Source organism: Eptesicus fuscus, chromosome 20 (assembly GCF_027574615.1).
Source record: "Eptesicus fuscus isolate TK198812 chromosome 20, DD_ASM_mEF_20220401, whole genome shotgun sequence".
Classification (NCBI taxonomy): Eukaryota; Metazoa; Chordata; class Mammalia; order Chiroptera; family Vespertilionidae; genus Eptesicus; species Eptesicus fuscus.
In genome coordinates this window covers 15999980-16013995 of record NC_072492.1, presented here as the reverse complement: position 1 = coordinate 16013995, position 14016 = coordinate 15999980, and the positions used below count along the sequence as shown (strand labels likewise).

The window sequence follows — 14016 nt, the reverse complement described above, 5'->3', positions numbered from 1 at the left end:
CACCGCCCAGCCAGTGTGGCTCAGTGGTTGAGTGTCGACCTATGAACCTAGTGGTCATGGTTAGGTTCCTGGAGGGTGTGCAGAAGGTAGCTGATTGATGATTCTCTCTCATCACTGATGTTTCTCTATCTCTCTCTCTCTCCCTTCCTCTCTGAAATCAATTTTTTAAAAGAAGATATTACTTCACACCCAACAGGTTGGTCATATTCAAAAAAAGAAAAGAAAAATAACAAATGTTGGCAAGATTGTAGAGAAATCAGAACCCTGGTACATTGCTGGTGAGAATGTAAAAGGGTACAGCTGCTATGAAAAACAGTTAAACATAGAATTACCATATGACCCAGCAATTCCATTCCTAGGTACAGACCCCAAAAAACAGATATTCAAAGAAACACTTCACAAAAAACACTGTTCACAATGGCTAAAAGGTGGAGACAATTGAAATGTCCAACTGATGAATGAATTAAAGCACTGAATGAATAAAAGTGTTATATCCATACAATGGATATTATTCATCCATAAAAATTAAGTATTGATACATGTTACAGGCCTACATGTTACAACATGGTAAAAAACTTGATGATAAATTAAAGCCAGATATAAAAGGTCATATACTGTATGATTCCACTTACATGAAACATCCAGAATAGGTAAATCCAGGGGCAGAAAGCAGACTAGTGGTTGCCAGAGGCTGGGGCTTGGGAGGCATGGGGAGGAATGGATATGGGGTTTTCTTTTATGGTAATGAAAATGTTTTGGAACTAGACAGAGTTGGTGGTTGCACAATGCTGTTAATGTACTAAGTTCTACTGGATTGACAAATAATTATTTACAAACTAGAGGCCCAGTGCATGAAATTCATGCACGGGGGGTGGGGTGGGGGGGGGGGTGTCCCTCAGCCCAGCCTGCACCCTCTCCAATCTGGGACTCCTCGAGGGATGTCCGACTTCCCTCTCACAATCCAGGACTGCTGGCTCCCAACCGCTCGCCTGCCTGCCTTCCTAATTGCCCCTAACTGCTTCTGCCTGCCAGCCTGATCACTCCCTAACCACTCCCCTGCCAGCCTGATTGATGCCTAACTGCTCCCCTGCCAGCCTGATTGCCCCTAACTGCCCTCCCCAGCAGGCCTGGTCACCCCTAACTGCCCTCTCCTGCAGGCCTGGGTCCCCTGCAACTACTCTCCCCTGAAGGCCTGGGTACCCCCCAACTGCCCTTCCCTGAGGCCCGGTCGCCCCCAACTTCCCGCCTTTGCCAGCCTGGTCACCCCTAACTGCCCTCCTCTGCAGGCTTGATTGCCCCCAACTACCCTCCCTTGCAGGCCCGGTCCCTCCCAACTGCCCTCCCCTGCTGGCCTGATCGCTCACAACTGCCTTCCCCTGCTGGCCATCTTGTGGCAGCCATCTTGTGTCCACATGGGGGCAGTCACCTTGTGTGTTGGAGTGATGGTCAATATGCATATTAGTCTTTTATTAGATAGGATACCTGTAAATTATTTTGTTATATTAATTTTACTGCAATCTTTTTAAAGCCATTGAGGAAAGATTATATTTTCTAATTAACAAGAAACATAGAAATTCATTCAATAATTACAAAGAAGAAAAACTAGAAAAGGAGACAAGAAATGAGAAAGAAGGAAAAACAGAAGATGGATGAGAAAGGAGAAAAATAAAGCCACAAAGGGGTGTGAAAAAACACAGATCACAAAGAGAACAGGGCATGCTCTCATTCTTGGGAGATGCCTGTGCCTTTCCTGTGCCCCTCTTTGTCCTGGGCGGGGAGGTGTTACCTTTGCCTTGCCCTCTCCTAAGCTCGAGGGCCCTTCTTTTGCTTCTGTAACTTATACCCTGAACCTACACAGCCTAGCTAGCTCAGTTCTACTACCTCTGAAACTTTCTAAATAAACTTTCTCATAATTTGAGTTCTTGGCTCTGAAATCTTTCTTTGCTGGTCTCACGAACTAAGGTCCAATTTCACCACCAGTAACACTTCCAAAGAAGTATCAATCTTCAGACCTTCCACCACTACCTGGAAATGACCTCACTCAAATGAAGACAGAGTTCCTTAGACTGTGCTCAAGCCTCCCCATAAAAGCCCCGCTGAAAGAAAAAACAAACAAACAAACAAAAACAACAAAGAGAACAGGATGGAGGTAAAAAGTGAAGAGAGATTCAATCTATTCTGAAGGAAGTGTTATCAGTAAACCACATTACTTAATCAATAATTTCAATCCATAATTATTAGGTATTTCTTTGAATCTTTTGTGAAATAAAGGGGAATAAAAATTACTGACTCAAACATTATTTGGGCAATGAATTTTACAGCATTAAGAAAACTCTCCCTGATAATGATCTTGTTAGCTGCTTCTTATACTTGAACCTTTGGTACCTACCATTGGTCTCCAACCTTTCTCCTTCCTTCAGCTTCCTCACTAAGAGCTCTGTCAGATCCTAAGGTTCTCTGTTAGAGCCACATTTAGAGGAGTTTGGTAAGATCCAGAGAGGTATGATTTGGCATTTACTGTGTTTCTGCTAAGGAGACTCCTTAGGTGAAAAGCTAAGAGGAGTAAGGGAATGAATGATCTGAAGAAAGGAAACAAGGATCTGAGTACTTGGGGCTAGTTGAGGACTTTAAGAAGGAAAGGGAAATGGAGCTTTATTTTCCTTCCAGAAATAAGTAACCTAGTTCAACGAGATAGGGAAGGGAAGCAAGGCAAGATTCAGAGCAGAAGCCTTGGTCAAAAACAGAGTGGTTTGGCTGGAGCATGAGCATTCCCCAAGGAACTTAATTGCAGTGAAAGTGGATGAAGTATAGATTCCACTGAAGTGAGGGATCCCTGACAACTTAACTCTAAAAGTAACAGTAACAAAAGGAGCTTGAAGATAGAAGACATAAGGGAATATACTTTGTATTCTAGCTGAATAGCTGAAATCTAGCTTCAGGAGCTGATGCTGTCAAAATCCATATTTCTAAGATACTGCCTACAAAATTCTTCCCCTCTCCACAGGATTTCTTACCGTATACACTGCCAGCAGAGCCAGCTGGTTATAGGGGCGCCCATTCTTGGGAGCAATGTGCTGGGCCTTCAGGTACCAACTGGAATAAAAAAAACAGTTTTAAAAATGCTAGTCCCATATCAACCCTTTCCCAATTCATCACATGCTAGTCCTTACTACTTAAGATATAAGCTGGATTGTTAGATGTAACCCTGAAGTGGTAAAGCATGACTAAAGAGACCAATAAGGACACCTGTAGGACATCCATAAAGTTCAGGTAACCCATTGCTCTTAATAGGGCTTAGCTTAAAATGCACAGGGAGAGAAGCAAATGAACAAGAGGCAAAAGTACCTGCGTGCTTTCCCGTAGTTTGCTGTGTCATTGGCTTGCTCCCGATACCTAGCAATATCTCCTTGACAAATCATACATCGCTGGGCACTGATCAAGGCATATTTTACCTTCAGGAAAAATAATCAGTTAATAACATACCCAAGAAACTCTAACTTCAACCCCGAAGGACAGGGACGGGGCCAAAATGACAGAGCAGCATCAAGGCACTAGTAGTCCTCAACAAAGTAAAAAGTTTTCAAGACTAACCTTGACTAGCAAAAAGAAAATAGCCAACAGTGTGATAAAAAATTTACTGAGAAAGAGTGGCAGAAGGGAGAGGGGCCATTTTTTTTTAATCCTCACCCAAGGATATGTTTTTATTGATTTTAGAGAGAGGAGAAGGGAGAAGGGAGAAGGGTGAGGCAGAGGGAGGCAAGCACATCAATGTGAGAGAGAAACATTGATTGGCTGCCTCCCATATGCACCCCGACTGGGGATCAAACCAGAAACCTAGGTATGTGCCCTGACCGGGAATTGAGCCCACAACCTTTTGGTGTATGGGATGATGCTCCAATAAACTAAGCCACCTAGCCAGGGCGAGAGGGGCTCATGCTTATTTCAAGTTCCAGGTAAATGGATGAAAATATTCTAAAACTAAGAGTCAGAGGCCTGACTCTCCATGTAATAGTTGTGTGATCTTAAGTAGGTCTTTGGGACTCGGTTTCTTCATTTGAATGTAAAAAGCACCTATTCCATAGGGTAAATGAAGAAAATAAGTACAAAATACTTCACAAATTTTAAAGTGATATATAGACCCTAGCCAGATAGCTTAGTTGGTTAGAGTGTCATCCTGATATGCCAAGGTTGTGGGTTCAATCCCCAGTCAGGGCACATACAAGAATCAACCCATGAATGCATACATAAGTGGAAAAACAAAAATCGATGTTTAACCCGTTTGATTCCTGGTCAGGGCACATGCCTCGATCCCCAGTAGTGAGTGTTCAGGAGGCAGGCAATCAATGATTCTCATTATTTTTGTTTGTATCTCTCCCTCTTCCCTCCTCTCTGAAATCAATAAACATATATTTTTTTAATTTTTTGATGTTTATTCCTCTCTCTCAAATAAATAAATAAAGTGATATACAAATATTAAGACAACTACTTACTGTTCTCTTTCTCTCTTCAAACTGTTAATATCACCACATTGTGTTACTGCATTACATCCCCTTTGCAAAATAACAGTTCCCTAAAACAGTAAGTAACCCTTTACCAAATGTGCCAGGACTGTATAGTTATATACATACTACAGGCCCAGTGCATGAAATTCATGCACTCAGGGGGGGTCCCTCAGCTGGACCTGTGCCCTCTTGCAGTCCGGGAGCCCTCGCCACCGCCACTGCATTCCCCAGCCACGAGCCCGGCTTCTGGCTGAACGGAGCTCTCCCTGTGGAAGCACACTGACCACCAGGGGGCAGCTCCTGCATTGGTGGTCGTTCCGCTGTTTGATCGATTTGCATATTAGCCTTTTATATATAGGACTAGAGGCCCAGTGCACAAATTCATGCACGGGTGGGGTCCCCCAGCCTAGCTGGCGATCAGGGCCGTGGTAGGTTGGCAGGCCGGGGGGAGGGGCCGTGGGAGGTTGGCTATGGGTACACACTGACCACCAGGGGGCAGCTCCTGCGTTGAGCGTCTGCCCTCTAGTGGTCAGTGCCCATCATAGTGACTGGTTGACCGGTCGTTCGGTCGCTTAATCTTTTAGATAGATAGATAGATAGATAGATAGATAGATAGATAGATAGATAGATAGATAGTTATGTGTGTATGTATATATGTATATTACAACAAAGTAAACCCTCAGCAATCCTAAGACATGTGCCCAACCTAAAAACCTCCCTGAGGAACATCACTTCATAACATATAACTCCACTCCACCCCACACATAAGAAATTACCATGTCCCTGAACAAAGGACAAAGCTTCAAGGACAAGTACATAATGACCTCTCAGGAAGGCTCATTTACTAGCTAAATAACTACCTCCTGCACACCATCCTCCTAACACATAACTCAAACATGTGCCTCAGCAGTTATATATCACTGTCATCCACCTTCAGAGTCCTGACTATCCTACATATCTATGAATGAACACTAAAAACCCTTGGTATTTTAATGATTAAGCACCAAGAAAACTAGTTATATTTCCATACTACAGCCACTTTGCCATCTCAATGAGGGGAAGAAAAAAAACTGCCAAAGGCTCTCCACTATCCTCACAATGAAATTCTAGATGATCTAGCCTCTGCTCATTTATTCAGTGCCATTACCCCCCTTATTCTCTGTGCCATTTCAAACTAGACTTCTCAGTCCTGCTAACACACCATGTTCTTTTCCACTTCAGGACCTTCACATATATTGTTCCCTATCTCTAGAATGTTGTAGGTCTTGCATCTTCACATACCCCTTCACCTAGCTAATGTCTCAGGTTTTCAGCCACAGCTTAACTGTGACTTCCTCATTCCTCCATGATCCTCTAAGCCCTTTTAACAGTGTATACCCCACACACACACACAAAATCCTTTGCAGAAGTCACTGCATCTGCAATTACTAATCCAACATCTGCACTAACCCCTAATCAAACTCTAAACTTTAAAAGCTTGGAGCATGGAAATAAATAAATAAATAAATAAATAAATAAATAAATAAAATAAAAGCTGGGAGCATGGCTTTCTTGTTTCACACTGAATTAATTGTGTGTGCCTAGAATGGCACCTGACATGTAGGAGGGGCTCAATAAATACTTGCCGATTAGTAATAGAGCTTACGCATAGTAATTCATCAGAAGGAGCAGAAAGGAAAGAAGAAGCCATTACTTCATAAATCGCACCCCTTTCTCTAATGAATCTTTATGCTCTTCCTTTTCCCCTGGACCTTTCTTCTCTACATAAATATGCTCAAGTCTCTCGCAGCTTAAAAACAAAGTTCTCTTGAGACTATGTTCTCTTTTATTTATTTTTATTTTTGTTAATATATTTTATTGATTTTTTACAGAGAGGAAGGAAGAGGGAGTTAGAAACATTGATGAGAGAGAAACATTAATCAGCTGCCTCCTGCACACCCCCTACTGGGGATGTGCCTGCAACCAAGGTACATGCCCTTGACCGGAATCGAACCTGGGACCCTTGAGTCTGCAGGCCGACGCTCTATCCACTGAGCCAAACCGGTCAGGGCTATGTTCTCTTTTAAATACTATTTCCCCTCTTTGCCTTCATAACCAAGACTCTTAAAAAGAATGGTCTATATTACTCTCTCATTATATGTACTACCCCACTTCTCATTCACTACAATCTGGCTTCCATCCTCTCCAATTAAAATAACTGGTGGGTGATAAGATCATCCAATCCAATGAACACTTTTTAGTAATCTTAGTATTTGATGACTCTATAGCACTTGACAATTTTATCCACCACCACCTTGAAATCTGATAACCCCACTCTCTGTCAAGCTATTCCAGTCTCCCAACTTCTGCTTCAATTATCAACTATATATTGATGACTCCTCCATCTATATCACCAGCCCAGCTCTTTGTCCTGAGCTCCAGACTGACCAGAATATTCATTTGTTCATTTTCAAGCTCCTCCACCTAAACATATCCAAAACTGAACTACCCTTTTCCTTTCCACCCACTCTCCTAGGCCACAAACTGAGAGGTGATCTAGACTCTTCATGTCCCCAATCTCATCAGTCACACCAAATTAGCCAGTAGTCCAAGTCTATTTTCCTTATATCCTTCTAATCTGTTTCCTCTTTTCTACCTCCAATATCTCTACCTTCATTCAGGGCCACAACCTGACTCTCCTACCTCCACTCTGGCACAAACTAATCCATTTCCCAGGAAGGATCACAATATCAGATTTCAAAAATCTATGATATAGGTTATAAAAACAAATCTATGATATCCATTTGTTAGAAATCAATCAATGTTTCCTCAGTGCTTTCAGAATAAAGTCCAAACTCTACAGCAAAATTTTATGATCTATCCCTTTCTACTTCACTAGCTTTATCTCCTTTACAGCCCAATTCCACATCACAAATACCAGCATATTGAACTTCTTGCACTTTTCCAACAAGGCTTGATTCTCTCACTGTGCCCTGCATTGAAACTGCCCCTCTGCTGCCACTCATGTTTCAAAACTCAACTTGACATTCTCTATAAAGCCTTCCTTGACCCTATCCATCTAAATCAGATCCACTTCTGCCCAGTCAGTGTGGCTCAGTGGTTTAGCATCTAACCAAGAACCAGGAGGTCATGGTTCGTTTCTTAGTCAGGGCACATGCACAGGTTGTGGGCTCAATCCTCAGTAGGGGGTGTGTAGGAGGCAGCCTATCAATGATTCTCTCTCATCATTTATGCTTCTATCACTCTCTCCTTCCCCCTTCTTCTCTATGAAATCAACATATTTAATTTTTTTAAAACTTTAAATAAATAAAAATCAGATCCACTTCCTTCTATGCCCCTTCAACACTCTATATATACCATTATCATAGTACTTATAACTACAATAAAAACAATTTTAAAAAATTGAACACTTGGAGGCTAAATAGCATGCTATTAAACAATGATTGGGTTACCAAAGAGATCAAAGAAGAAATAAAAAGCACCTTGGAAACAAATGACAATGAAAACATAACAATCCAAAATCTATGGGACACAGTGAAAGCAGTCCTGAGAGGAAAGTTCATAGCTCTACAGGCCTATCTCAAAAAACACCAAAAAATGGTAATAAATTATCTAACCCTACAACTTAAAGAATTAGAAAGAGAGCAACAAGAAAAGCCCAGAGTAAGCAGAAGGAAGGAAATAATAAAGATCAGAGCTAAAAATAAATGACATAGAAACCCACCCAAAAATACAAAAGATCAATAAAACCAAGAGTTCTTTGAAAAGGATAAACAAGATTGATGAACCTCTAGCCAAGCTCACCAAGAAACAAAGAGAGAGGACCCAAATAAACAAAATCAGAAATGAAAGAGGTGAAGTAACAACCAAACCCACAGACATAGAAAGGATAAAAAAAATACTACTCCAACTGGACAACCTAGACAAAATGGACATATTCCTAGAAAAATACTATCTTCAAAAACTCAATCAGGAAGAATAAAAAATCCTGAATAGGCCGATAACTACTGATGAAATTGAAGCAGTAATCTAAAAACTTCCAACAAACAAAAGCCCTGGTCCAAACAGCTTCATAGGGGAGTTTTACCAAACATTCAAAAAAGAACTAAAACCTAACCTTCTCAGACTATTACAAAATATTCAAGAGGAAGGCACACTTCCAAGCTCTTTCTATGAAGCCAGAATTACCCTAATCCCAAAACCAGATAAAGACACTACAAAGAAAGAGAATTACAGGCCAATATCCCTGCTGAACATTGATGCTAAAGTCCTCAATAAAATTCTAGCAAATCGGATCCAGCATTACATTAGAAAGATCATACACCATGACCAAGTGGGATTTATTCCAGGGATGCAAGGTTGGTACAATATCCACAAATCAATAAACGTATTGAGAGACAAAAATCACATACTCATATCACTGATGCAGAAAAAGCATTTGACAAAATCCAACACAGTTTCTTGATAAAAACTCTCAGCAAAATGGAAATAGAGGGATCATACCTTAACATAATAAAAGCCTTATATGACAAACCTACAGCCAACATCATACTCGATGGGCAAAAACTAAAACTATTTCCCCTAAGAACAGGAACAAGACAGGGATGCCCACTTTCATCACTCCTGTTCAACATAGTATTGGAAGTGCTAGCGATAGCAATCAGACAATAAGAAGAAATAAAAAGCATCCAAATTGGAAAAGAAGAAGTAAAACTGTCACTATTCACAGATGACATGATATTGTACATAGAAAACCCTAAAGACTCCATCAAAAAATTACTAGATTTAATAAATTAATTCTGGCAATGTAGCAGGATACAAAATTAACACCCAGAAATCTATGGCTTTTTTCCACACCAATAACGAACTCAAAGAGAAACTAAAAAAAAAAAAAATTCCATTTACCATTACAACACAAAAATTAAGATACCTAGGAATAAACTTAACTAAGGAGGTAAAAGACCTGCACTCGGAAAACTACAGGAAATTGAAAAAAGAGATAGAAGAAGACATAAAAAAATGGAAGAATATACCGTGTTCATGGATTGGTAGAATCAGCATCATTAAAATGTCCATACTACCCAAAACAATCTATAAATTCAATGCAATCCCCATTAAAATACTAACAGCATATTTCACAGACCTAGAACACTCTCTCCAAAAATTCATATGGAATAAAAAAAGACCCTGAATAGCTGCAGCGATCCTGAGAAAGAACAAAGTTGAAAGGATCACAATATCAGATTTCAAGCTATATTTCAAAGCCACTGTTCTCAAAACTGCCTGGTACTGGCACAAGAACAGACATATAGACAAATGGAACAGAACAGAGAATCCAGAAATCGACCCAAGCCACTATGCTCAATTAATATTTGACAAAGAAGGCAAGAACATACAATGGAGTCAAGACAGTCTCTTCAATAAATGGTGTTGAGAAAATTGGATACATGCAAAAAAATGAAACTAGAACACCAACTTACATCATACACAAAAATAAACTCAAAATGGATCAAGGACTTAAACATAAGATAGGAAACCATAAAAATTTTAGAAGAATCCATAGGCAGCAAAATATCAGACATATGTCTTAGCACCAATACAGCTCCTAGGACAATGGAAACTAAAGAGAAAATAAACAAATGGGACTACATCAAAATAAAAAGCTTCTGCACAGCAAAAGAAACCATCAACAAAACAACAAGAAAGCCCACTGCATGGAGAACATATTTGCCAATGTTATCTCCAATAAGGGTTTAATCTCCAAAATTGACAGGGAACTCATCATCCAATCAAAAAATGAGCAAAGGACCTAAACAGATACTTTTCGAAAGAGGACATACAGAAGGCCAAGAAACATATGAAAACATGCTCAAAATCACTAATCATCCAAGAGATGCAAATCAAAACGACAATGATGTACCATCTCACACCTGTCAGAACAAATCAACAAACAAGTGCTGGCAAGGATGCGGAGAGAAAGGAACCCAGACTGGTGCAGCCACTGTGGAAAACAGTATGAAGTTTCCTCAAAAAATTAAAAATGGAGCTCCCATTTGACCCAGTAATCCCACTTCTAGGAATATATCACATTACAATAATTGATTTAATTGCCCTGTTACCCCAATGGGCTGTATCTTTCACTTTTGTAACCTTAACACCAGCACAGTGCCTAGCACATAACTAACACTAGATAAATGCTTACTAAATAAATGAATAAGTTTAAGATAAAGAAACTGGCTTACTGTCTTGCGTAATGGCTTGCTACGAATGGCAAGACCATCCATGTAGTCCTCTAGTTTGAACTTGTAAGTAACCTGCAGCTTTTGAAGCAAACTATCAAAGAAGTCACTACCCTGTAAAGAGAAAAAAATAAGAAATTAAAAAATAAGAAGCTGAATCAGCCAGTTCTGACCCAATCTACCCACCAGAAACTTGGGCAAGTGACCTTTTCACAGTTCTACTAATGTTCAGCCATCTGATATAAAGGGGGGCATATACAGTATTTAGTGGCCACTAACTACGCAAAACACAAACTCATAGCATAAGCCACTCTATTATTTTAAAGATATGAACACCTACACACACACTCTTCTCCCCACCCTCCCATCCCCACAACCCCTGGTGAAGATCTTCAGAAAGCTTCCAAGCTCAGAACTAACTCCAATTGTAACTTATTGTCTCAAGGAAGCAACAGGAGTAAGGTAGGCCTAAACCAAGAAAAGAACATACAGTTTTTTGTCGATGTTCTGTTATATAGTATTTCATGTGGTAAAAATCCATCACAACTAGAGGATACTGAAGTTTTTTTCCTGTGTACAAAAAAAAATGATGGTTTACCTCATCCAAGAGTTCCAACAGTCTGTTCCGAATCTGTTCTGGATTATCAACATTCGGATCCTTGAGGAGCTGCCTGAACTTCTCAATCACCTGATAGAAAGCATTCTTCCACAGGATCTGATCCACATTCTGATTATCAGAGAACTCAATATCTAGTAGAATACAGCGCTCATATAGCTGCAGCAGTTCAGCTCTGGAATGAAATACATGCAACTTCTAGCTCCAAATACACCACAGAAAAGGCTAGACTCAAGATTTGAGCTTTTTGCAAATTAAATATCTTTCTTAATAGGAAATCCAAAATGCCATCAGGTATAATATTCATTCTAGCCTCCATTCCGCACAGTATAATGCCATTTTAAAAACAGTTATGGCTAGGAAAGTAGTTTTTCCCTATATGCCTGAACCTAAATTTAACAGCTGACGTAAGATCTTCACCACAAGTTTTATGTTGTTCATTTCTTGGCATTCTGGAAAGTCTTTCCTTTTCCATTTCCAGATTCCATGTTCTCTTAAGGATAATTTTTTTTTTCTTAAAGAGAAAGTGGGAAGCATAATAATTTCTAAGACTAGAAACAAAATTTTCTTTTTTTTTTCCCCAATTGTCGCTTCCTTACAAAAATCAATGTGAAAGGGAGATAACACCCAGGAGCTTACCTAAAAGTTTTCTACTTTCCTCAGCCATAGGAGTCTATACACCTCCCAGCTTATCCCCATTTCCCTCTAGCCAGGATGGAATACACCATACCTAAGCTGAGCCATCTTTTCCAGGCCCTCAGGACTGATGCGGTCCCTGGAGAGCAGGTTGCTGAGCTGTAGTTCCTGGTTATCAGCCACCCGGAGAAGCCTATGTAGTTCTTGTTGCTGCATGTTCCTCATGTGCTGCTCCATCTCCTCAGGACTCATGGTGCTGGCAGGGAGAGGACTACAAACATATTGTCCTGATGGAGTCGGGTAGCCTGGGTAGTAAGGCCCTGGGTACACACCATTTGTAGGGCCCACTGGGTACTGAAGAGGGCTATAGCCTGTAAAAGGATACTGGGAGGCAGGGCCTGGTGTCCGAGGGTAGTAATAAGGGTTGTCAGAGTTTTGAAACTTATAGTAAGATGCTTGGGCCTGGCGTGAGTCACCCCAAGATGTAGGGCTGACTTCATCATCAGTGTCCAAGAAATGTAGCTGGGGTGTCTGGCTCTTTAGAGCAGGTTTCTGATCAGGATTGTTTGGGTCCCACAATCGTCGAGTGGTGCCTCCTCGGCCCCAACTCCGAGAACCCTTACTACTAGTTCCAAATAATAGCCGAGATCCTAAAGGTGTAGACTCTGGAGAACCAGCTGAATTGACAGATAGGGTGGTATGGGCAGGCAGAATCAGAATGCCACGGCCACGACCCCGAAGTTCTTGTTTCAAGTTTTTGGACTCCTGCTTCTCAGAGCCTTTGCCCCCACTGCTCAAGCCTTTATCAGGCTTTATCCTATCCACATCCTCTCTGGCTGGCCTCACTATGGGGGAATCTTTGTTCATGGTTTCTGCATCAAAAGTGACACGAAGAGTACCTCGATTTTCTTTACCGTTGCTTTTCTGCTCTCCCTCCCCATGGCCAGAACAGTTTCTTTCTAAATGTTTCTTCCTTTCTGTGCTCCTCCTAGGCCCATCAGACTCATCAATTCTGTCCTCATCTAAGGAGTCAGTTGAGGACATAGATACTTGCTTCTTCAGTCGTGACCTCAACTTGGTCCTATCCTGGCGGCGGCGGCGACATCCATTATCAGTCAGGCCAGACCCCTCAGCACTGTTGTTGCTACCAGCTGAGCTGGTACTGCAAGTGCGGTAGCGGTTCCTTCGTTTGTCTGAGCGGGAATAGCGCTTTGCAGAACCAGGCTTCCCCTGTGCTGGGTCTTCATTCACTTTCTTCATCCCCTCCCCTTTTTCAATCCTCTTTCCTTTTTCTCCCTTTGCAGCCCTTACTCTGTCACAATTTAGGCTCTTTTGTGTCTCATTTTTGTCTGGTTTATTCACAACCTCCTCTTTTATTTGTTCCCTACATTCATCATCTTCTACTTTCAGTTGTTCTACCTGGTTGAGGATTTCTTCCTCATCCATCCTGCTAGTAGATTCTTTGGTAAGAGTCTGCATACGCCTTCCAGGCTGATAGATCTGCATGTCAGGTTTCTTTGTTTTCTTGATAATTCTTAGACTTCGATCCTCTTGTCCAGCAATTCTAGGAGAGGACTCCTGTGCCCGAATATTTTCTGGGTCTACAGGACCATTTTGCTGTTGGTTGTCGAGTTCCTTGCAAACATCTTTAATGAGCTGTGTACCATTTCCAACAGCTGAAGAATCTCTGTCATTAACAATTTCATCCTTAAATTCATCACTCCCAGAGGGTTCTTTGATTTTAGGTTTGTTCCTTAGTCGTGAAAGACCAGGCTTATAGATTTCCAGATCAGGACGTCTATTATCTTTGCGTTGCCTGGGCTCCTTCATGATTTCTGTGATGTTGGAGAGTATTGGGGAGGAAAGGGTAGAAGAATAAAGAAGGTGGGAAGGGGGAAAAATGTCATTCTGGTAAAGAAACAGAAAAGTCAAGCAAAAATTACACATCAAAATGCTATTATTGGCCCTGGCTGGGTAGCTCAGTTGGTGAGCGTTGTCCCCGATACACCAAGGTTGTGGGGCA

The 14016-nt window shown here is 41.1% G+C and overlaps 1 protein-coding gene across 2 annotated transcripts in view; it reads right to left on the bottom strand.

The window, feature by feature from the left end:
- The window catches only part of SMG6 (SMG6 nonsense mediated mRNA decay factor), a 219430-nt gene that overhangs the window by 202969 nt on the left and 2445 nt on the right, over positions 1-14016 (bottom strand). For both annotated transcript variants that reach the window (XM_008147894.3, XM_028155061.2), the window contains exons 2-6: positions 12088-13828; positions 11340-11532; positions 10745-10855; positions 3346-3452; positions 3015-3093 (exon numbers count right to left, since the gene is read on the bottom strand). In XM_008147894.3, the coding sequence (XP_008146116.2) occupies positions 3015-3093; positions 3346-3452; positions 10745-10855; positions 11340-11532; positions 12088-13828 (2231 nt within the window). The remainder of the gene's footprint in view (positions 1-3014; positions 3094-3345; positions 3453-10744; positions 10856-11339; positions 11533-12087; positions 13829-14016) is intronic.